This window comes from Erinaceus europaeus, chromosome 16 (assembly GCF_950295315.1).
Source record: "Erinaceus europaeus chromosome 16, mEriEur2.1, whole genome shotgun sequence".
Taxonomy (NCBI): domain Eukaryota; kingdom Metazoa; phylum Chordata; class Mammalia; order Eulipotyphla; family Erinaceidae; genus Erinaceus; species Erinaceus europaeus.
In genome coordinates this window covers 13,102,400-13,127,946 of record NC_080177.1, presented here as the reverse complement: position 1 = coordinate 13,127,946, position 25,547 = coordinate 13,102,400, and the positions used below count along the sequence as shown (strand labels likewise).

General features: G+C 39.5%; 1 protein-coding gene across 4 annotated transcripts in view; it reads right to left on the bottom strand.

Moving 5' to 3' along the window:
* Positions 1–1,499: 1,499 nt before the first annotated feature.
* CTDSPL2 (CTD small phosphatase like 2) overlaps positions 1,500–25,547 on the bottom strand; it is a 79,883-nt gene continuing 55,835 nt past the window's right edge. For all 4 annotated transcript variants that reach the window (XM_060174558.1, XM_060174559.1, XM_060174557.1 and 1 more), the window contains 5 exons: positions 18,222–18,284; positions 18,038–18,117; positions 10,587–10,713; positions 8,750–8,845; positions 1,500–6,390 (listed from right to left, as the gene is read on the bottom strand). In XM_060174558.1, coding sequence (XP_060030541.1) covers positions 6,325–6,390; positions 8,750–8,845; positions 10,587–10,713; positions 18,038–18,117; positions 18,222–18,284 — 432 coding nt within the window. In that variant the 3' untranslated portion in view covers positions 1,500–6,324. The remainder of the gene's footprint in view (positions 6,391–8,749; positions 8,846–10,586; positions 10,714–18,037; positions 18,118–18,221; positions 18,285–25,547) is intronic.

The window sequence follows — 25,547 nt, the reverse complement described above, 5'->3', positions numbered from 1 at the left end:
AAGACTTGCCATCTCAGCTACACTCAGTGAATTGAGGGTGGGACCAGGGCTTACTTACATTGGTTCAAGTAATTTCCCTGGTTTTACCAAGTAAAATGCCTCACTTTATCTCACCTGTCTTACAATGTCATACTATCTTCATTTCTGTTATTTCAAAACCAACCCTTTATTCAGGTTCTAGTTAAATGTTTTATTTCATATTGCTATGATATGAAATGATTGAGAATGTTGTTCCCCTAACGTCATTTTTTGAGTAATGGTAATTAAGAGAACCAAATTTTAATCTCATTTCTGAGATTGAGAGGCCAACTCATCTAGACACATTTCCTTGTCTAGACAATAGAGGGGCATACTCAGACACTGTCCATTTATTATAGTTAAGAAATGACTCTCATGCCCGTGGTGCCTGTTCCATCCCCAGCACATGTACTAGAGTGGTGCCCTGGTTACTGTCTCGAGTGAAATTGGTCCATGTGTAGTAGTAATAAGTAAATCTTTTTAAAAAATCTACCTACTTACTATTGAATAGAGACAGAAATTGAGACAAGGGGGTGACAGAGAAGGAAAGAGGCAGACATCAGCAGCCTTGCTTCACCACTTATATGTCCCCCTGTAGGTGGGGGAGCAGTGGTTTAATTAAACCTGGGTCTTTGTGCACAGTAGCCTGTGTGCTTAATCAGGTGTGCCACCGTCTGGCGAGCAAAATTGACCCTTAAACCAGAGCACTGCTCAGCTTCTGTTTATGGGGTTGAACCTGAGAGCTAAGAGCTTGTTTCAGCATAATCATTATGTTATCCCCATAGCCCAATAAAATAAATCCTTTGGTCATCTCTAGGCTTCACCACTCCTGATTTTTTTTTTTTTTAAGCTACAGAAGAAAAACCACAACAATGAAGCTTCCTTCAATGTGGTGAGCCTGGGCCACACACACAGCAAAGCAGTGCATTATCCAATGCGTCATTATGCCGGCTACCATACTTGCTTTGCTGACTAAATTGACTATAAATGTCAGAGAGCCAGGCCAGGTGGTGGTGTATCCAGTTGAGCACATTACAATACTCAAGGACCCGGGTTCAAGGCCCCAGTCCCCAACTGTAGGGGGAAACTTTTAGGAGCAGTATGGCAGGACTCTAAAATAAAATTTAGAAGATTTACTGAAAAAAAAACCAACAAAAAAAAAACCAACCAGAGCTGTGTATTTATGCAACATGATGACTAAAGCATGCCAAAGTGTTAGGAAATAGGTGGTAGTAAATTTTGGATCCAATTTTTTTCAGAATAGCTGTGTGGTCATGTGTGTGTTGGGGAGGGGGAGGCCACACCTTCTTTGAACTAATTTCCTTGCCTGTAACCTATTCTTAATGTTTTTGGCATATCTGTCTTGAAGCCCAAAGAAAAACTAGACTTGAAAAAGCAGAAAACCTTACTTGCAAATAAAAAGTGCACTATATAAGTTGCTAGATTTTATAGTTTCTAATTTATAAAGTATCATCAAAGAAAACTGTTTCCATAAAAGTTTTATTTATCCCCACAACAACCCTGTGAGGTAGGGTGATCAGGGCTTTTGAAGATGAGAAAACTAAGTCTACATTATTTGTTCAAGGCTACACTGCATAGTAAATATGTAGAAATTAAATTGAGATTTCTTAATGTCCATGACTTTAGGTTGATTTGTGTGGAAACAGGCAGAGAGAATATTAACTCCCCCCTACCTTAAATGCCAAAAGGACACTCCCTTGAAAAATTCCATTTCAAAAGGTGAAAGTTGTATTTCATTGCTTATTTCTACAAAGATTTATAAAATAAAAAAATAGTGAAGTATTTTACAGTCAATATATTTAATGGTCTCATTCAGGGCTATGTCCTTCAGCTCCTATGATCACTCCAAGTGCTAGAAATGCAAACTGTTCATAAGTATGAAAGACAAGAATGAGCAGCAGCCTCGGTCTTCTTCTTCCATGTATCTTGAATAAGTTCTGTGGAATATGGCCCCAGTTTAGAACAAACAAAAGAACTATTCCACAGAGATGTCTGGTCAACTTTTTATTTTGTTGCCTACTCTCAAATCTTCTATCACATTATTTAAGACAGTGATTTTCCAAACAAGTGAATATTAGAATCACTTGGAGAGCTTTAAATACATAGCTCTCTGCACTCACTCGGAAGCCAGTGAGATTATTTTGCAGAGATCAGTTCTCAAGAATCTATTTCAAAAGCTCCTTAAAGTAATTCTAATTACATCAGGTTTGTGAACCACTGGTGTATTTTAAAACGCTAACATCGAAACCAAAAAGTAAGTAGAAGAAACTTGTTGCTCTCCTACCCCCTTTGGAAAAGTTCTCAGAATGCACTATATCCCCAGAACTCTCTTGCCTCTGGGCAAGTAATTTCTATTCAAGATACAGAGAAACATTTTATAAAAATGTATCCTAGAGTGAAACTTGGATTCCAATAATAATTTAAGTAGGATTTAAATAGAAGATGCTGAATTTTGTTACTCTTATTCTGAATTTTTAAATCTATTTTATACAGGTTTCTGGCAGGTTTTCAACTCAGGGGAAGACATGAAAGTGATGATATAACCAACCACATCAGCACTGAAAACATATTCTACTTAAATGCAGCTCATGAGAATAAGAAAGTGAATGAATGACAACCTAAGGCCTTTTGGCCCATACATTTTTGTTCCCAGTCCACTCTTCCCCTATAAGGGGAAATAAAATAAACATTCTTTCCTAGTTGCTTGGCATAGTTATTCGGTGGGTAACTACTAACTAAGTTAATTTATACACAAGATTAAAAGAGATAACAAATAAATACCTAGGAAGACAAAAGAGAAGTCAGGTCAGAAAATCTTAACTAGCTAATGATGTGGCATACAACACCAGCATACTAGTACAATTAAAGGAAGGCTTCAGTGTCCTTTACATCTTAGCTTTATATGACTGACACGAGACGTGGAAGATATCTGTTCCTTATGAAGAATTCTGTGCTCGTTGGAAAGATTTGTAGGGATAATGAAATACTTTCTTCACTGATGAGATGAAGTCTCTCTTTCAGATAAGTTGACTGAACAAAACAATGAAAACGAACTTCTTTAGAAGGTTGAGTGAAAGTAATATCTAGATGAAAAAGTCATCAGTCAAAAATAACTTTTAAAAGAGACATTCTATGTTTAACACCCCCAAAATCAAACCAAAACAAAATCCAGAGAAATAATAAAAAAGTATACATTCATTTTCACTGACAGTTACAAGAAAATAGCATTTATAGAATTTACAATGCTTTCAACAATTCCACCCACCCCCCAAAAAAAACTTTTTTTGGGGGGGAACAAGATAAAGCCATCAGGTAAATAAATATACAAACTAACTAGTAATATAAAACAATTTATGGTTTTGAATTGTTATCAACTTTAAGATCCAAGGTGAAATAAGGTGATATATTGAATAAATCTGATTCAGGCTACATATATTACATGAAATTAAAAACCACAACTGATTCAAACATCTAACAATATTACAAATATTTCAAAGAATGCCTTGAAAGTCAGACATTTACCACTGGAATATCACAATTGTAATGTGTACTTCAGATATGTAATGTGTGTATAAGTCACTTTTGCTGTTTCTTGCCAGGTACCCATCTTTCCTGCACTTATGGTTATGGTAGTCTGCTTTGGAGAGTTCATATATCCTGCTCGTGAACTGAAGGGGCTGGAAACATTTTCAATTCCTACTATACAGATCCACTTTAAAAATGGAAGTGTTTAAGGTAGTATCTGCCAACAGATAAAGAAGTGGTAATAAAACAAAATATATTAAGGTGGAAGAAAGACAGATAAATTGTCTCTATAAACTGTTAAAATTGTTTTCATTAGCAATAGTAAAAAATAAGTCAAATAATGAAGAAAAATAAATTGGTCTTCATTTTTTTTTTTTTAGGTCATATAAAATTTTCCTTAGTTTATTTCCTTACAGAATCTTGTTATTTTGATTCATCTGTCGGTCAACTTAAAAGGAACTCCTGTAGCCCGGGAGTGATGACAGCTGTTTACCATGAATAAAAGTTGGTGTTTTTATTTAAGTGCCTGCAGGCACAAATGGTATAGGTGCTTGCGCTTCCCTTTAAATTATGGGAAAGCCCTTTGAGACTGTATTCACTTAATTGGAAAACTTGTCAGCAATTTTAATATGCGCTGAAAGTTTAGATCTTAGATGTCTTGGGTTTTGTTGCTTGAGCAGTGGAGTCAGGAGATCATGTAACTAGGTTCACAATTTTGAGCAAGAACATATGTAAAGGTAACATATGTACATTTTATTTCAAGAAAGACAGAAGACAAACAGCATAAAGATGCCCAGATGCCCTAAAGATAAATACATTTCAAAGATTCTCATTAAAATGTATCTGTAATATTTTTTCCTGCAAGCAAAATACCTTTCTTTAAATTAAAACAAAAACCAGTATTCTGAATTGCAAATGCTTTTGCTTTTTTTTTTTTTGCAGAAAATCTGCCATGATTATTTTTTTTTATGTATAAGGATTTTCCACAAAACAGGCTTGCTCTACATGCTAGATTTTTTTAAACAGTTCAGTGACATATTATGCTAACTACATACACAACGGATAATATAGTAAGAAAACACTCAACCTGATGAAAAGTTAAAATCTTCATTAATACACTGAAAATTGACATAACTCATGCCTTTAAAATCAAAGATACAAAAATTAAATGCTTTCCTAAAAAGATTTCCTTATTTTAAGGACTCATTTGAAAAATGAAGCTGCATGTAATTTGTACAGTAAGTTGTACAAGTAAACAGGTAATATACATAAAAAATTAAGTGACATACTCCTCAATTATCAGTTGTCCACCTTTAATTTCCAATACTGTACTTTCTTAACAAGCATACAAAATATCAAACTTCTCTTTAGAAAAAGTGCCGTTCTTTGACATCCTTTACACAAAAACAGTCTGAGCCTGTGGCATGTGAATGCAGTCGAGAGGCAAAGCATACTAACTTTTACAAACTCTACCTTCCATAAAAAGCCTCCCGAAAAGGAGATTACACGCCACTATAAAAATATCAACCTCTTGTGGTAGCTGCATCAGAGAACCAAGGCTTACAGACTATTTTCACATATCATAGAAAACCACTATGAGAGCATATTAACTGCACTGGTGGCTTGGGAGTCTACTGTGCCACAGGACTATGCAGAGCCACTGTACGGTACCAAGACTGTTACACACACTTTTCAATTGATTGTAACCGAGAGCATAACAGAGGTACTGGTTGACCAGCCCATGCAAAAGAACTAAAAATACTGAGTCACTGTGCTGAATACTTCATTCCTGGAGATAAACCAAAGGCAGCAGTAACCAAATGAACCCCAACAGGTAACCAAACTTATTCTCCTCAAAAATTGGTGAGCACAGTGAGGTCTGAGGTATATACCTTTCTCCACTCAGTCTGTGCCGCTGCAAGATATTACCATTTGAGAACACATGCCATCACAATGGTTCCATTTTTTGAATCTTAGTCATTCGTATATTCTTATCTACCCAGTCTCTTGATTTTTGAAAAGATTTCACCTACAGCAGAATATTACAGAAACAAAATATAAATGCATGTCTTTCTAAATGAAACTTACATGGACTAAAAGAGCATATTTTTAAACAAATATACAATATGCAGGCAGACAAAGCAGGAAAACGGCCATTCAAATGTATAATATAAAACTAAAAATCGACTATTTCCAGAAAACTGTGAAGCGCCTCAACTAAAGGAAGGAATGCATAATGAAATTCTAATCTAGTACAGGTCAAAATGTAAAAAGGTTACAAACCTTAACAGGAAAAATAAAACAACTTTTACTGGCCATTCCTGTTGAAATGAGAATCTTAAAGTAACAGAAAAGTGGCGACAAACCCACTTAGAGCACCAAACAGAGAGAAAATAAAAGTCCATTTTCGTCTCTGTTATTATCATAAAATCCTGTGTGACTACAGGTCAAACTGCTGGTGGCAGAAACAGAATTCTTTATAAACTGCAGATGTCCTGTACATAAAAAAATTTCACTGGAGTTGCACTAGTTCTAAAGACTCTTCTGTTTTAGCCTACCTACTGTATGTATTCAATCTGAAATAAAGTCTCTTTCTGTAACCCTTGATTATTATTGGGCACCAAAGATAAGAAAAGCAAGACGGGGTACAAAAATGCAAAATTTCAACAGTAATGGCAATGTTTTTTTTTTTTTTTCCTCCTTAGTCCAAAAGGGTCCTGCATTCTCTCCCCCTTCAGTGATCTGACAAAGTCTTTGTATTTAATCTGGGGGCAGCAAATCATGCAAGCGAAATCTGTCTCTGATGTGAGGTCGAACATCTTCATTCTGTGTGGAGAAAAAGACATTTAAGAAGCCACTTGATTTTAAAGATACGGTCCTCAGAACATCATGAACATTCTTGCTTTGCAGAGAAAATATACCGCTACTCATTTTACAACTTATACTACACTTTGTTTGCCAAATACAAACGCACCCACACAGAACCAGTTGGCGCGGGATTAAAAACAAAGAAACAAAACAAAAGGCCTGTCGGGCCTGACGGCACCTCAGACTGCCGAGCAGCGACTGGCATACTTGGGGTCTCTGAGGCTGCAGGCTTAAGACCTGAAACCACCCGTGCCGGGTGAGCAGCGCTTTGTTCCTCTCGCCTCCCCTTGGCCACGTGAAAAAGCTCTAGGCCTTTTCCTTTCTGTCGTCAGCAGGGTTTCGCTTCCTTTTCAGAGACCAAGAGCTACAGAGAGGGAAAGACAGCACCAAAGCTTCCCTCAGCGTGACCAGCCAAGTGTACTCTCCAGGTGAGCTATCTTGATGGCCCAAATCTAATTTTTTTAAATTTTTTAAATCTTTATTTATTGGATAAGGACAACCAGAAATCAAGAAGGAAGGGGGTGATAGAGAGGGAGAGAGACAGAGAGACACCTGTAGCACTGCTTCACCACTTACAAAGCCTTCCTCCTGCATTGTGGGGGCTGGAGGCTCGAACCCATGTCCTTAACGCATTGTAATACATGCGCTCAACCAGGTGCTCTACCACCCGGCCCCTTCAAAACTTTAATTTTGTAAGGACAATAATGTAGTATGAGATGAAACCAAAAGAAAGATAAAACATTTAAACACTGAATTCTACTAGTGTATTTTGTAACGTTAGTTTTAAAATTAACATTAATTTCAAAATTCGAAATTAAGTAAAAGGTCAGTAAGGCAGTAATGACAAAAAACGTGCCTTGGGACTGAGTGACACCACCTGGTGGAGCGTCCACGATACAGTGCACAATGGCCCAGGTTCAAGCCCCCGTCTCCAGCTGTCGGGAGAAGCTTCATGAGCACTCAAACATGAGGTGCTGCAGGCACTCTCTCCCTCCCAATTTCTCTGGTTCTATCTAAAAAAAATGCCTTATGTATGTGAGGCCCTGGGTTTGATCCACAGTACCACATGGGAGACAACAACATTAAAAGGGGGAACCCAATGGATGGTGGAGCAGTACTTTGGTCTCTCACCCTCCTCTCTCTCCGTGTTCAATCCCCAGCACCTAAATATGATGATGATGATGATGCCAGGCAGTGTTGCACCCAGTAGGGCCATATGCCAGGACTTAGGTTTAAGTAACCAGTTCCCACCCACTGGAGAGAAGCTTTACAAGTGGTGAACAGTGCTGCAGGTGTCTCTATCTCTTCCATTAAAAAGGAAAAAACAAAAAAATAACAAAAAAAAACCAAGGCCATCAGGAGCAGTGGAGTTATGCAGGCATCAAGCCCCAGCACTGAGCCTGGTGGCAAATATACAATGACAACAACACAAACCAGGCAGATATCTCAGTCTGTTAGAGCAGCAATTTACATGCCTAAGGCCCCAGGAGCCAAAGATTTAATGCTTGGTACCATTTTATGCCAGAGCATATGACATCTGCTCTGATCCCCTGCCTTCTCTCATAATAAACTCTCATGTTTAAGTCTTAAATAATCCTGTGGCCAGGTGGTGGTATACCCAGTAGAGTGCTCCTGTAACCATGATCAAGGAACTGGGTTCAAGCCCTCAGTCACCATCAGTGGGCAGGGGTGGGAGTAGTAGGGGGAATATTTCACAAGCAGTTAAGCATTGCTTTCTGCCGGTCTCTCTCTCTCTCTCTCTCTCTCCCTCTCTCTCTCTCTCTCTCTTCCCCCCTCTCAATTTCTGTCTGTCTTTATCCAAAATAATAAACAGAAATAAAATCAATCCATGGATGCTGGGAAAAAATTCTTAGAATGTTTCCCAGCATTAATTAAAGCATTAGTTCTAGACCTGAATTACAAAAGCAGAATGAAATCCATTGACTGCAACTACTTTGTGACTTACAAGGGACAGTCCAGCAAACAACGCATCCAATCTAGACTTTTAAATACTGCTAAACATAATTTTAATGTAATTTACGAAGTTTAAAAATGTTTGCACAGGATCAGGGAGATGGTACAACAGTAGCACACAGGATTTGTATGACAGTTCCCAAGTTCAATTCCTAGCACCAATAACCAGAGCTGAGCAGAACCATGGTTAAACGAAAGTGAGCTTGTAATTCTTTCCAAACTTATTAATAATTCCACCAAAATGACTTATAAAATGAACACACCTAAGGCAAAACAAAACACAAGGATTTCAATATAGTTGAGGCAACACAAATGTTAGTGGGAAGAGATAAATGATACCTACCAGTTCTACAAGCTTCTCCAGAAATGGAATCAATTTTAGGAGCTCATTGTCATTTTTATCCATAAACCAGCTTTCTATAGGGATTCCATTAGATAGCTAAAACAATAAATAAATAAGTAAATTCTTTTTATTTTGCCTACTTTGTAATAGATTTAAAAAGGAGTTAACAAGATTCGAGTAAACATTAATCTTTAAGATCCTTTGAGGACTCAATAAAGTAGTGGGGTCATGGAGTTACCACAATGGACATGCAAACAACTTTAATGCCTGAGGCTCCAAGATTCCATTCAATCCCCAGCACCACCATAGTCAAGGCTGAGTACTGTTTTGGTTTAAAAAGTAAGTAAAAAGCGTGTGTGTGTGTGTGTGGGGGGGGGGGAGACGTGTAGATAGCATAATGGTTATGTAAAGAGATTCTCGTGGCTGAGTCTCTAAAGTCCCAGGTTCAATCCCTTGCACCACCATAGGCCAGAGCTGAGCAGTACTCTGGTAAATAAATAAATAAATAAGTAAATAAATAAAGGGTAGGGGTTGATAGCATAATGATTATGCCAAGAGACTCTCCTGTCTGGCTCAATATCTCTGAGATTCTCAGTCCTAGGTTCAATCCCCTGCACCCCCATAAACTAGGGTTCAGCAGTGCTCTCTGGTAGAAAAAAAAAAGATTTTCAAAAAATTCTTGCTCAATACAGTGTAAGAGAAAGGTGTTAAGGAATAAACTTAAGCCTAACTAGTATGGGGGACGGTGCCAGGGACTGAATTCAGGACTTCACACATGCAAAGCGTGTACTCTACCACTAACCTACATCCCTGGCTTCTAGCTGGTTTTTCAATATTTCTTCTTAGTGCATGTAAAACTAAGCAAGAATGATCAAAACTAAAAAGATTCCTTTATTCATTAAATAAATAATTACTACTAATGATTAAACAGAGACCACTATCAGAAAGCATGTACTTTCACATAGGGACTATGTCCCGTTCGTTGTTCATTGTTTTTATTGTCAACAACTTGTAGGATAACCCGAAACATAGAAGGAATATAAGTTAACTCAGTTTCACTAAAGAGAAATCGAAAAGCAAGAATGCAATAAGCCATATTTGTTTTATAGCAAATAATCTATAGGACAAGTATTTTTATCATTTACACAGAACATTGAGCTTGAAAATAACCAAAATGATTTTATCTAGGAACCAAGATAGGAAATTTAAAAGCATTCCGAAATGCAAGCATATGAAAATAGTGGCCTGAAAAGAACATATTGAAAATATTTATGCACCTTTCTTATTATAGACAGTTTGAAAATTCTATTGTTTCACACCTATACCCTCCCATGTTCCGCTACTTTCAATTGATACTGATTTATTGGGAAGCAAGCCTCAGGAATATTACATGAACATATTCATAATGTAAAACACATCTTGCAAGGATGGCTCATTTCTGATTTTAGTTATAATTCAAAGAAATCTTTGATAAAGGATACAAATATAATGTCAAATTAGCCAAGAAAATATTTTAGAATGTCAAATCAAAGACGTCATAAGAACATGATTAACCTATTTGCAAGTCTGAAAGATGTTAACAATAGAATTCTGATGTAACAACTGATAGAGAATGATGTGCATTGAGTCCCTTCTTATTCACATTTCCTGTGTGATGTACTTCATGTAGAAGAAAAAGCTCCACAAGGAATATGACAATTTGGTTTTCAAACTCTAATAGATGACACCAGTGAAAATTCTGTTCTTCTCCCATCACATTCTGTTTGGAAGCATTTAGTCTTACTTGTATTTTTTTTTTTTCCAGTGTCACTTTGTTAGCAACCTTCTTCCTTCCTACCTGATATGCAAAGGCTTGTGGTGAGTTGTCAATTATTATAGTTTTTGAAAGGTCTCTTCCAAGGATGTTTAAGTCCTTTATATAGTTGCCTTGTACACAAACACAGTGTTCACGGAAAAGTCGATGCCTAAACATAAAAATGAAAATACATCAACTAAAAGCAGTCTCTACAAAGCACAACATATGCTGAAATTGTAGCACAGGTCTTAAATGGTAAGCCTTACTATCTTCTCTGTAGAAAGGTCAAGGCCGCAATTTTACTATAAAACTTCTTAACAGTCATTGAGACCTTACACCCAAAATACCATGCCTTACAAAAAACTTTGGATTATCCCAAAATGTTGTACTAAATTGTGAAGAGGGATTAACAATTCTGTTAATTGTCTTCGTGATTTATTTACCTAGAAAAGCTCAGTTCAGATGCAGCATCTGGTTATCAGTGGGGTCCTTTTTTAAAACTAATTTTCTAGATTGTTCAATAAGGCACAAGAGGTCAAGTGACTTGCCCAAGGTATATCAATAGTTAGCCCCACATTGGAACCCAGTCCTTTGCTCTAATTAAGACCACAGACTATCTCTGTGCATGCCAGAATAGAAAATCTAAGGACCCAGGTTCAAGCACAGGTCCCCACCTGCAGAGGGAAAGCTTCACAAGTGCTGAAGCAGGGCTGCAGGTGTCTGTCTCTTTCCCTCCTTATCTCCCCTCCCGCCTCAATTTCTGTTTCTATTCAGTAGTAAGAAAATAAAAGCAGGGGGGGAAAAAAAGGAATGTTTTCTGTATTTGTATTTTTAAATATTTTTGTTGGGCCCAGGTGGCGGCGCACGTGGTTGAGCACACATACTACAACACGCAAGGACCCGGGTTTGAGTCTATGGTCCCCACCTGCAGAGGGAAACTCTGTGAGTGGCCAAACAGTGCTGCAGGTGTCTGTCTCTCTCTCCTCCTCTATTTTTTCCCCCACTCCTCTTAATTTCTGGCTGTCTCTATCCAATAAGTAAATAAAGATATTTTTAAAAAGCTTTTTTGTCATAGTATTTAAGGAAACATTCCAATGTACTAACTTTTTGAAAATACCTATATTTCTTTCAACTTAAATGAGTGTATAATTATCTGGGGGGAAAAGATTGAATGAAATTAATTCAGACATATATTACAGATGTGAACTGATGTTTTCATCAGTAGAAACTAAACTGGAAAATGCAGTTAAGCACACATTACCATGTACATGGACCCAAGTTCAAGACCTGATCCCCACTGATAGGGGGCAAGCTTCATGAGCGGTGAAGCAGGTCTCTTTCCCTATCTCCTCTTTTCAATTTCTGTTTTATGAAGTAAAGGGGAGGGGGAGGTAAAAGGCTGCCAGAGACAGTGGATTCATCTTGCAGGCATCAACCTCCAGAGATAACCCTGGTGGCAAAAAATAATAACAATAAGGCATCATTTTAGAAAGCTATTAAGTTTTTATGCTACATAACCTCAATTTAACACTCACATTTTAGCAGCCTGAAAGATGGAACACTAGATTAAGTAATGCACTCTCAAGCCTGAGGTAGAGTTTGATTCTTGGCAGTGCATGTACTCTGGTTCTCTCTCTCTCTTTAATCAACAGATACATTGTTCCTGTGGACCTTTCTCCAGCATACACAAAACCTTCTCTTGTTGCTCTCACATGGTCCTAGGGGCTCAAATCAAAGGCCCTTGGGCATGAACATGCATTCTAGTGGGTCAGCTCTCTCCCAGCCCCTGAACATTATTAATAATTGATAGCATTAAAAAAATTTTTTTCTTTATTTTATTATTATTATTATTTTTTATCAAAGCACTGCTCAGCTCTGGCTAATGGTGGTGCAGGGGGTTGCTTGAACCTGGGACTTTGGAGCCTCAGGCATGAGAGTCTGTTTGCATAACCATGATGCTATCTATCCCTGCCCTTGATAGCATTTCTTAAGTCCTGAAATGCTCCATTTGCATACCTTACATGTTGGTTGTTTGACTTCCTTGTATTTTGTCATCTTTAAAATTTTTTTTCAAATTTCTTTTTTAAATATTTATTTATTCCATTTTGTTGCCCTTGTTTTATTGTTGTAATTACTATTGTTATTGATGTCATCATTGTTGGATGGGGCAGAGAGAAATGGAGAGAGGAAAGACAGAGAGGAGGAGAGAAAGACAGACACCTGCAGACCTGCTTCACCACCTGTGAAGCGACCCCCCTGCAGGTGGGGAGCTGGGGACTCAAACCAGGACCCTTATCCCATTCCTTGCGCTTTGCACCACCTGCGCTTAACCTGCTGCGCTACCTCCCAACTCCCTGTCATCTCTCTGGTGTATTTGTTGCTGGGGGAATCGAATTCAGAACCTACTGCTTCACAGTTTAATATTTCATCTACTGTGCCACTGGGCTTCAAAAAATTGAATTCTAGGAGTCGGGCGGTAGCACAGCAATTTAAGTGCACGTGATGCAAGGACCAGCATAAAGATCCTAGTTCAAGCCTGGTTCCAGCCTCGGCTCCCCACCTGCAGGGGAGTTGCTTTACAGGCGGTGAAGCAAATCTGCAGGTGTCTTTCTTCCTGTCTATCCCTCCTCTCTCCATTTCTTTCTGTCCTATCTAACAGTGACGACATCAATAACAATAACTACATCAACAATAAAAACAAGGCCAATAAAGAGGGAAAATAAGTAAATTAATTAATTAAAAAAAGAAAAAGGAGGGAATCAGGTGGTAGCGCAGCAAGTTAAGTGCACATGGTGCAAAGCTCAAGGACCGACAGAAAGATCCTGGTTCGAGCCCCTGGCTCCCCACCTGCAGGGGAGCCACTTCACAGGTGGTGAAGCAGGTCTACCGGTGTCTATCTTTCTCTCCCCCTCTGTCTTCCCCTCCTCTCTCCATTTCTCTCTGTCCTATCCAACAACGATGACATCAACAACTACAACAATAAAACAACAAGGACAACAAAAGGGCATAAATAATAAATATTAAAAAATTAATCTTTTTAAAAAAGAAAATTGGAATTCTTTTTTTTTTTTTAAACCAGAGCACTGCTCAGCTCTGACTTATAGTGGTGCTGGTGATTGAACCCAGGACCTTTAGTGTCTCAGGCATGAAAATCTTTTTATATAACTATTATGTTATCTCCCTAGCCCTTGTGATTCCTTGTGTCTTAGTTACACAAAATGATTGCTCTCATTTTTAAATTTTTATTCATCTACCTATTGAATAGACACAGCCAGAAATTGAGAGATAAGGAAGAGAGGGACAGAGACAGAGAGACACCTTCAGACCTGCTTCACTGCTTGCAAAGCTTTCCTCTTACAGGTGGGGACTGGGGGCTCAAACCCGGGTCATTGCACATTGGATCATGTGCCCTCAACCAGATGTGCCAGCCACCACCTAGGCCCCACAAAATGATTTCTCAAAAGCAGGGGTTACCTATACCTGTGCTCTTGACAGCACCACTAATATCTTAAAAAATGTCAAATAATTTTATAAACAGACAAAATGTATACATACTTCCCTTCATTAAAAAATAGCTTTTTTTTTTTTTTCATCTCTTGGGGGGTGGGTGGGTTAATAGTTTACAGTGTGGTCACTGGCACATAGGTACTTCTGGTGGTGTGGGGGGCAGGAGTTGGAACCTGGGACCTTGGAGCGGCAGGATGAGTTTCTTTGCAATAACCATTATGCTAACTACCCCTGCCCAATAAATGGGTACTTTTCTTTTTTTTTAAAGATTTTGTTTATTTATCAGAAAGATAGGAGGAGAGAGAAAGAACCAGACATCACTCTGGCACATGTGCTGCTGGGGATCAAACTTGGGATTTCATGCTTGAGAGTCCAAAGCTTTACCACTGTACCACCTCCCAGACCACACATGGGTACTTTTAATCAGGACAACCATCTGAAAGCTTAAACACAGTTCTACTTTGGGGGAATATATATATATTTAAAAAACTGCTAGGTGGGCTTAGTAGAATCTTAAGATTCTATATTTTATTTATAAAAACATTTAGGCACAGGAGACAGGCGGTAGTTAAGCGCAGGTGGCGCAAAGTTCAAGGACTGGTGTAAGGATCCCGGTTCGAGCCCCCGGTTCCCCACCTGCAAGGGAGTCCCTTCACAGGTGGTGAAGCAGGACTGCAGGTATCTATCTTGTTCTCTGCCCCCCCCCCCACAGGTATCTGTCTTCCCCTCCTCTCCCCATTTCTCTCTGTCCTATCCAACAACAACAGCAATAACTGCAACAATAAAACAAGGGCAACAAAAGGGAATAAATAAATATTTAAAAAAAACATTTAGACACAAGGGAATTAGAGACAGATACAGAATATATATTCAACAATGTAGATAACATACCTATTCTCCAAGGGCAAACTACCCCAGAGGAAAGATAACTGAATATTTTTCTGTATATAGTTGACAGCCAGAAATTGAGAAGGTAGGGGAGACAGAGAGGGAGAGAGAGGGAGAGAGAGAGAGAGAGAGAGAGAGAGAGAGAGAGTGAGAGAGAGAGAGAGAGAGGGAGAGAGAGACCTGCAGACCTGCTCCACCCCTTGTGAAGCTTACCCTTGCAGGTGGGGGCTGGGGGCTCGAACCCTGGGTCCTTGAGCACTGTAACGTGCGCTCAACCAGGTGTGGCACCACCTGGTCCCATATATAGTTATTTTTATCAAATGATTTTAACACCTTCCACAGTTATTCAGGACTATATATGAAGGGCAAAAGCATGTATTTGCAGTTTTAATTTTTTGGTGTTTTTTAAATTTTTTATGATTATTTTTATCTATTTATTGAGTAGAGACAGCCAAAAATCAAGAGGGAAGACGGTGATAGGGGGGAGAGAGGCGGAGAGACACCTGTAGCCCTGCTTCACCAATCACAAAGTTTCCCCCTACAGGTGGGGACCCGGGGCACAAACCCGGGTCTTTGCTCACTGTAACATGTGAGCTCAACTAGGGTGCAACCACCCAGCCCCCAGTTTTAAAATTTGTACCCCAATTAATTGTAATATTCAGAAAGTTTCTTGTCCTAAGTTTTGCAAAATACTAGATAAAAGAAATTAAAAATCTCTATGTATATAGCTTTTATAAAACTTGGTTTAAAGTGATATATATATATATATATATATGTATTTTTTTTTTTTTAATAATCAGAGCAGTGCTCAGCTCTGGCTTATGGTGGGGTGGGGGGTTGAACCTGGGACTCTGTGGAGCCTCAGGCATGAGAGTCTCTTTACATAACCATTATGCTATCTATCCCCACCCTAAACTGCTAAATTTTTATTATTATTGGACAGAGACCGAGAGAAATTGAAGGGAGTGGGGAGACAGAGAGGGAGTCTTACTTCACCACTAGTTAAGCTTTCCCCCTGCAGGCAGGGACCAGGGGCTTGTATCCGGGTCTTTATGCACCTTAATGTGTGTGCTTGACCAGAGGCACCACCACCTGCCCCCTAAAGTGCCAATTTTTAACATAACTGCAGGTTTATAATTGGTTTCTTAGTAAAATAAAAGTTCCAGGAGGAAAGGACTCATACTGCTCACAACAGTTCCCTGGAATACTGGAGGTGGTGAAAATTTCCAAATAAATGAAGTTACCAAAGCAAAATCATTTGTAAACTTTTGTTATAACATGAACTAAAATGAGCATGTTATAATCTACTGTTACAAATTGAAACCATTTTCATGCGTGTATCTGAAGCTTGCTTATATGCAAAATAAAATGGAAACTGACTAAAAGACAACTTTTGATCCATTAGATAAAAATCTCTTTAAAAAAATGGACGGTAAGAAAAGTCTTTTACCAGAGTGGCAGCCATTCACTAGTAAAGAAACCAGCAGTAGAAACTAAGTTTAGGACTTTCCACAGAGACATACAATGTGGCAGAAAAAGTAAATGCCTTTTATTAGAGCTTTTATGAGCCTTTTATGGCCTCTTAGCTCTAGATTAAAAACTCAGATTGATTACTGTAACCTAGAGGACAGAAGACTGCTGCAGGGTGGGGGAGACAGCATAATGGTGATACAGAAAGACTCTCATGCTCCAAAGTCCCAGGTTTAGTCCTATGCACCACCATAAGCCAGAACTGAGAAGTGTTTTGGTAAAACAAACAAACAAGAATTGAGGAAGAAAGACTGCTGCAGTTTTAATTTCTAAAATTGCCCAAGGCACTCCCACCTAATGAGGGACACACAGCATGTAGCTCAGGACACATAAGGAACTGAGTCTAGATCAAGGTAACCCTGGAACTTGTTTCCCTATACCACTGAAGGATGACAACATGAATCATCTCAGAGATGTAAAGGAAATATCGGGGGTTGGGCGGTGGTGCAGTGGGTTAAGTGCACATGGCGCAAAGCGCAAGGACCGGCGTAAGCATCCCGGTTCGAAGCCCCCGGCTCCCCACCTGCAGGGGAGTCGCTTCACAGGTGGTGGAGCAGGTCTGCAGGTGTCTATCCTTCTCTCCTCCTTTCTCCATTTCTCTCTGTCCTATCCAACAACGAGCAACATCAACAATGGTAATAATAATAACCACAACAAGGGCAACAAAAGGGGGGAAAAATGGCCTCCAGGAGCGGTGGATTCATGGTGCAGGCACCGAGCCCAGCAATAACCCTGGAGGAGAAAAGAAAAAAAAGAAAATACGCGGGGCCAGTGGGTGGCACACCTTAGGTTAAGTGCACACATTATAGTGCACAAGGACCTGGGTTTAAGCCCCTGGCCCCTACCTGTAGGAGGAAGCTTCAGAGTGGTTAGGCGGGGCTGCAGGTATCTCTCTCAATCTCTCTGCCCCCCCCAGCCCCTCTCCATTTCTCTATCCAATAGTAAATAAAAATATTTTTAAAAAAAGGAAAAAGAAAATATCATGCATAGCGAGAAATTTCATGTACCCACCAAATTTCTCCCAATTTACAAAATTGGGGGAGTTGGGCGGTAGTGCAGCAGGTTAAGCGCACGTGGTGCAAAGCGCAAGGACCGGTGTAGGGATCCTGGTTCGAGGCCCCAGCTCCCCATCTGCAGGGGAGTTGCTTCACAGGTGGTGAAGCAGGTCTGCAGGTGTCTATCTTTCTCTCCCCGTCTTCCCCTCTTCTCTCAATTTCTCTCTGTCCTATCTAACAACGATAACAACAATAATAACTACAACAACAATGAAAACAAGGGCAACAAAAGGGAAAATAAATAAATAAATAGAAATGGCAAGGACAGAGAGTTCTAAGAGAATAAATCTATCTGGCCTTTGCTGCCTTTAAAGTACGTCTGTCTGGAGTTTTATCATAAGTAGCTCTTAAAAAGTGTTTAGGGATTTAAAAAGTTCATTTATTTTCACCATTCACCACAACAAATCCCTATATATGCAGCCAACTGAAGATGGCCATGGAAATTAGACAGAATCATAGTAACTTCATAGATCAGTGTGACAGACATTTTCACTACTTCTTAATTCAATTTACCTGACCAGTTGCTTTTTAGGGTCTAGTATGTTCAGTAACTTGTCTGCATACACCTTCTTAGAAGCAGTAAAAAGAATGATCTACAAATTCAGGGGAAAAGAAGTAATCATTATACATGATCTAAATATGGGTACTGTATTGAATAAAATAAAATACATATGTAATCAGTCTAAGTATTTCTTACCTCATACATTTGAGACATTCGTTCCAGGAATTCCCTGAAGAACGGCCTTAATCTCACATAGACCTAAAGAAATAAAAAGACAAGACTTCAGCAAACACATACAATAGGAGGAACATAGGTGTGTTCTAACTTTTGATAAATTCAACCAAATAAATTTTGCATAAAAAAACCACCTGAAACCATCTTTTAAAAGGCAATGGCAGTACTGGTGGTCACTCCACTTTTCTAACAGTTAAGCAGCAGCATCCAGTATAACTTTACTTCATGAACATATACTTCTCATAAACATTTAAACTAAAAGTGAAAGATTCACTTTGAAATTCTGATCCACCAATCAGCTCCCTCTTCCAGCCAGGTATTATCCATCCAATTATTAGGCAGGCTGTGTGTCCGCCTCTAAGCTGACCTGATTCAATGACCTTCCTCAGTAACTATTGAGAATTTTTCTCCTCAGTAATCACCTGTTAAGAGTAACTATTTCATACTCCTATCAAAGTAAATAGTATTAAAGAAATGTACCTGGATTTAAACAATTAAGAATTTTTCAGAAATCAATCATCTACATTTACTGATTTAAATAAGGCATCAAAATTAACAGTACTACATTACTTGGGCTTTAAAGTGGAATAAACACACTAAATATCGAAACCGACTGCCATATCAGGGATATAGCCGATAAACTACTTCGCGTACATTACTTTCTTAAATTCTGTGTCTTCTTGTCTACATTTAATTTAGCAATTAGATGCCAATATTAAAAAAGCACAGAAGTGGTAATTTAAATCCTATTATTATTATTATTATTATTATTATTTTTACCATGGTGGTTTGGGGGATTGAATCAGGGGCTTTGGAGTCTTACATATTTTGTGGGCAGGGGTAGATAACATAATGGTTATGCTATCAGACTGTCATGCCTGAGTCTCTGTGAAGTTCAAGGTTCATCCCCCCGTATCACCATAAGCCAGAGCTGATCAGTGCTCCGGTAAAAAAATAAGAAAGAAAGAAAAGTTTCTGCACTATACTCAAAGGTGAGCATTGCAGATACCATGAGCACACAATTATAGAACAAATGTGCCGTATACATTGGATTCAGATTTCAAACACAGAAATTGTGGTGGCAACAAGTTCAAAAATTAGCCTTTATGAAATTTATTTTGTCATTACTATTTCATCTTATGTGGCATCCACACAAAAAATACCTTCACAATAGTAATGTGGTCTGGGGAATGTTTATGGGTAAGATAGAGAAAATAAAGTAGCGGACTCTAGGAGGTAAAAACTCTGTGATGCCAATTATTTGCAAAGCCCAATGGGCCTAAGATAATGCCAAATATATGCCAAAATCTGTGGAATAAATGGATAATCTGAAGTTAGGTATACACAGAAAAACAAAAAGAAGTATAATCAACTGCATAAGTACTGAATCATTTTTTGTTATTATTATTAAAATTGTGTTTATTTATTAATGACAAAGGTAGGAGGAGAAAGAACCAGACATCACTCTGGTACATGTGCTGCTGGGGATTGAACTCAGGACCTCATGCTTAAGAATCCAATGCTCCCAAACCAACTGAGTCATCTTTAGAACTGATCATTATAGACGACAAATTCCAAAAAATCTTAATATGCGACACATATTCTACCCCCCACTACTGGCTTCGAATGATGGTTTACTTATCTTAGTTGTAGACTATACCCTTTGTCAGGCAATGTAAGTAAGTGACATATTTTAGATACATTACTACCTTAACTATCAAAAGAATATTCATTGTTGTAGGACATTTACCACCTTAGGTCACTTTTCTTTTCAGACACACAAACACAGCCCAGAGTACTGGAGCTTCCTTCAGTGAGGTGAGGTCTGGGCTTGACCCTGGGCCATACAAATGGCCAAACAGGCACAGTATCCTTGTGAGCTATTTTGCTGACACTATGGGCATTAAAAAATATATAAAAAATTTACTGCCCTTGTTGTTTTATTGTTGTAGTTATTTTTGTTGATGTCGTTGTTGTTGGATAGGACAGAGAGAAATGGAGAGAGGAGGGGGAAGACAGAGGGGGAAAGAAAGACAGGACACCTGCAGACCTGCTTCACCGCCTATGAAGCGCCTCCCCTGCAGGTGGGGAGCCGTGTGCTCAAACCGGGATCCTTGGGCTGGTCCTTGCGCTTTGCGCCACGTGTGCTTAACCTGCTAGATATGGGCATTTTAAAAATAGCTTTATGAGGGGAGGTAGGAAGTAGTACTGTGCACACATCACCATGCACAAGGACCCCACAGTCCCCACCTGCAAAGGGGAGTAGGGAAGCTTCATTAGTAGTGAAATAGTGCTACAGGTATCTTTCTACCTCATTTCCCCCTCCCTCTCCATTTCTCTACCTCTATTAAAAAGGGAGGGGGGACGACAGTGGATTCACTGTGCACACACAGAGCCCCAGCAATTAAGCTAGTGAGAGTCAAAAAAATAAGCAAGATATATTTATGATAGCTTAAAAAAAAAAAAAAACACCAATTCTGTCAATACTTTTTCTCTCTCTTTCGAAAATACGTATTTTTTGGTTGGGGGGGATTGGTTTAATAGTTTATAGTACAACTGTTGACACCTGGGTAAAATTTCTCATCTCACTGGTATCTGCATAATGGTCATGCAAAAAGATTTTCAGGCCTGAGGCACCAAAGGTCCTAGGCTTAGTCTCCTACCCTAAGCCAGAGCTGAGCAGTGCTCTGGTAAAAATAAATAAAGATGAGAAACTAGTCATCAAAGCATTTTTCATTATGGTAAAGCTTAATACTTTTACAGATCTAATAACCAGAAATACTTCATTTTAGTATATGTATAGGTGTTTTTGTTTTCAATGTTCTTTTTAAAAAATATATCTTTATTTATTTATTGGACCGACAGCCAGAAATTGAGAGGGAAGGGGTGGTAGAGATGGGAGACAGGGAGACACTTGCAACGCTGCTTCACCACTTGCAAAGCTTTCCCCCTGCAGGTGGGGACTGGGGGCTCAAATCCAGGTCCTTGGGCATTGCAACATGTGTGCTCAACCAGGTGCGCCACCACCCTGCCCGTTTTCAATATTCTTGTTGTCACTTGCTCCACAATGTAAGGTAAGGAGGTAGGCCTATGTGTCTTGAGACTTGCTTCCTCTAAAAACTAATACATTTCATACAGAGAAATTTTTCTATTTATATATTATCCAAGCACAGTCAGTTGCACAAAGTTGACATTTCAACTTCTTACTGTGACATCAAGACATGGTCAAACTGTAACCATTATGGATCCCACTCCTTCTGACTAAAAGTGCCTCTTATTAGACAATGCTTTCAAAATGTACCCCCCCTTGTTCCAGGACCTGAAACCCCACCCCCACCCAAGTCTTTTACTTTGGTGCAAAACAGCAAACCCAATCCAAGTTCTGCTGTGTGTTTTCTTATTTCTCAGCTTCTCTCTCTTATTAGTAATTTGATACTGATAGACAAGACTGTGGGGTAAGAGGAGTACAATTCATACAATACCTACCAACAGCTTGTCACATCCCATCCCCTCCACTGGGAGCTTTCCTGTTTTTTTTTCTCTTCAATCCAACTATTTTTTTTGTTTTTTTAATTACCTTATTTATTTATTGGATAGAGGCAGTCAGAAATTGAGAGGGAAGGGGTGATAGAGAGGGAGAGAGACACCTGCAGCACTGCTTCACCACTCGAAAAGCTTTCCCCCTGCAGGTGGGGACTGGGGGCTTGAGCCTGGGTCCTTGTGCATTCTTTTTTTTTTTTTTTTTCCTCCTTTTGTTGCCCTCGTTGTAGCTTCGTTGTGGTCATTATTATTGCCCTTGTTGACACAATTCGTTGTTGGATAGGACAGAGAGAAATGGAGAGAGGAGGGGAAGACAAAGAAGGGGAGAGAAAGATAGACACCTGCAGACCTGCTTCACCGCCCGTGAAGCGACTCCCCTGCAGGTGGGGAGCCGGGGGCTCGAACCGGGATCCTTACGCCGGTCCCTGCGCTTTGCGCCACATATGCGCTCAACCAGGTGTGCCACCACCTGGCCCCAAAGCTCGCCCATTCTTTATCCATCTGGGAATATGAACCAAAAACCTCTACGGGGCACAGAAGGTCGGAGGTCTGGCTTCTGTAATTGCGTCTCCGCTGGACATGGGTCTTGACGGGTTGATCCGTAGCCCCAGCCTGTCTCTACTTCCTCTAGTGGAGTAGGGCTCTGGAGCAAATTTTTCTTTTTTTGCCTCCAAGGTTATTTGCTGGGGCTCTGTGGGGGCACTACAAATCCACTGCTCCTAGAGGCCTTTTCCATTTTATTGGATAGGGAGAGAAACAGAGGGAGAAGGAGACAGGGAGAAAGAGACACCTGTAGCCTTCCTTCTCTGCTTGTAAAGTGCCCCCCCCCCGCAGATGGGGAGCCGGGATTTCGAAACAGGATGCTTACGCTTCGTACTATGAGCATTTAACCTGCTGCGCTACCTCCTGGCTCCCCAAAATGTACATTCTTTACTACAGATAAAAGTTGGCACTAAAGATGGGGACTACTGCTAGCGAATTTCCTTAACATGAGACTAGAGTAATGAGTGATTGTGAAAGCTCCTATCCTCAAAACAGACTCACCATTTGAGACAGAAAATGTTTCATTCAGAATTAAAAATATGAGCAGAGTGGTCCAATGGATAAAGTGTTGGACTCTCAAGCATGAGGTTCAGAGTTTGAAGCTTGTGCCAGGCTGTGTTTTCATGAAGACACGTTCCAGAATGATGCTCTGTTCTCTCTCTATTTCTCTCTCTCATATGAATGGACATATATGTATTAAATGACAGGCAGAAACTGAGGGTTAGTGGAACAAAATAGAATGCAGAGAAAAGTACAATGCAGTAGTGAACAGAGGTAGGATTGGGACCACTTGGGAGTTGTACCAGGTGCTACAAAGACAAAATCTCAGAGAAGCAGAGATATAAGGGAAAGAAAGCCAAGTCATCTGGATGGGTATTTAGAAGCAGAAATACACAGAAATCATGAAACATGAGTACTATCCAACAGAAAAGAACGAATACCTGTAAGGTATGCTTAAGACTATCATTTATGTTAGGTCACAAAGATAAACAAATATGTAGAAGCAATGTGGAAATACCTCCAAATGCTTTCTAATCAACATCACAAATTTTTTATTGTTTTTCTTCTCCTAAATTCCTCACAAAAATTCTGAACCCGAGCTGCTTATTTCCTACATTGTTTCTCTATTTAGTACTTTATCAACTATCTTCTTCAAGCTTGCAACACTTTAAAACCATGTAGCCTCACAAAGTTTCATTTTAGTTGGCTAAACATATTTCCCTCTAAACACATAGTAATAACTCTTAACTGCAGTTTTAACCTTCTATCGACATAGTTTATTGGATAGAGACAGAGAGGAATCTACAGGAAAGGGGAAGATAAAGAGAAGGAGAGAGAGAGAAAGGGAGGGGGGAAGAGGGGAGAGATACAGACAGATAGACAGACCTGCAACACTACTTCAGCACTCATGAAACTTCTCCCTTGCAGATGGGGATCAGAGGCTCGAATGGGTCCTTCTGCACTACATTGCACTCAACCAGCTCAATCAGGTACACCACCACTCAGACTCTCAAAAACAGTTTGTTTAAAAAGTACTAAGTTATGGGGGGGGGGTGTTGTAGCGCAGCAGGTTAAGCGTATATGGCGCAAAGCACAAGGACCGACACAAGGATCCCAGTTCGAGCCCCGGGCTCCCCACCTGCAGGGGGGTTGCTTCACAAGCAATGAAGCAAGTCTGCAGGTGTCTTTCTCTCCCCTCTGTATTCCCCTTCTCTTGATTTCTCTCTGTCCTATCCAACAATAACGACAGCACTAACGACAGCGATAAACAACAAGGGCAACAAAATGGGAAAAATGGCTTCCTGGAGCAGTGGATTCGTAGTGCGGGCAGTGAGCCCCAGTGATAACCCTGGAGGCAAAGAAAAAAAAATACTAAGTTTCAAAATAATACATAGTGCTAAGTGATTATTATGTAAAAATACCATATGTAGAGATTAAGTCTTAAATAAGATGAATTCTTACTCAAAACTAAGAATCTATGAGTATGCTCATTATGTAAAACCTTTACAAAATTCTAATAAAATAATATCTACAAAAACATTGACAACAGAACTAGTTTTGGGCCAGAGATAGCTCACCAAGTAGTGTGCATGCCTTGCCAAGTGTGTGGCCTAGGTTCGAGTCCCAGTATCACATGGCAATAGCATTATAAGGGAGAAAGTTCTGATGCTGTGCTATCTCTCCCTTTCTCTGTCCCTGAGTGGGAGCCAGTCTGCAGCAGTGAATTTGTCCATGTGAGACCCTAGCTCCAGGGCAGTGAGGGTTTAGGCAAGAATCAGTCTTACATAAGCCATGAACTAATCTTGCTAGAATTTAAATTTTATGTAGAAAAATGAATATATTAACAGAAACATAATTAAGACGTTAACTGTTTTCTTTAGTATTAAGCAGGTTAAGAGATGGACCACTCCAACAACAACGACACCAATAATAACTACAGCAATAAAACAATAAGGGCAACAGAAGGGAATAAATAAACAAATGTTTAAAAAAAAAGACAAAGATGGACAACTAGGTAGGGATGCTTGTGTTTTCTTATGCAAAAGACCCAGGTTCCAGCCCTAGCACTACTATACTTGGGGCTCCGCTGCTCTGTCCAGATTTTTTCAGAGAGAGAGAGAAAGGCAGAGTTATATTAAAAACAAAAAATTAGGGGCCAGGCAGTGACACACCACACAAATGTTACCAAGCCCAAGGTTCAAGACCCTGGTCCTCAGTTGCAGAAGAAAAGCTTCATGAACAGTGGAGCAGTGTTTCAGGTGTCTTTCTCCCTCTCCCCATTTTCTGTCAGAAAAGAAAGAAAAAAATGACCACCAGGAACAGTGGAGTCATGGTATAGGCACAATGATAACTCTGGGTGGCAGGATAAAGAAAAGCAATTGGGGAGCGGAGGGTAGATAGCATAATGGTTATGCAAACAGACTCTCATGCCTGAGGCTCCAAAATCCCAGGTTCAGAGCCAACATAAGCCAGAGCTCAACAGTGCTCTGGTTAAAAAGAAAAGAAAAGAAAAGCAGCTGGGGAAATAGAAATTGGAATTTACATATGATGCTCTGGTCTTTTCCTTTCATATATGAAACTTTCCTTTTTATATTATTTGAGATGAATAAGACAATCATTAAAATAAGAACCAAAAGTATAATTCTAGTACAACAAAAATGTTGCCTCAGAAACCATTTCTATAGCTTCTGCAGAAGTGGCTCC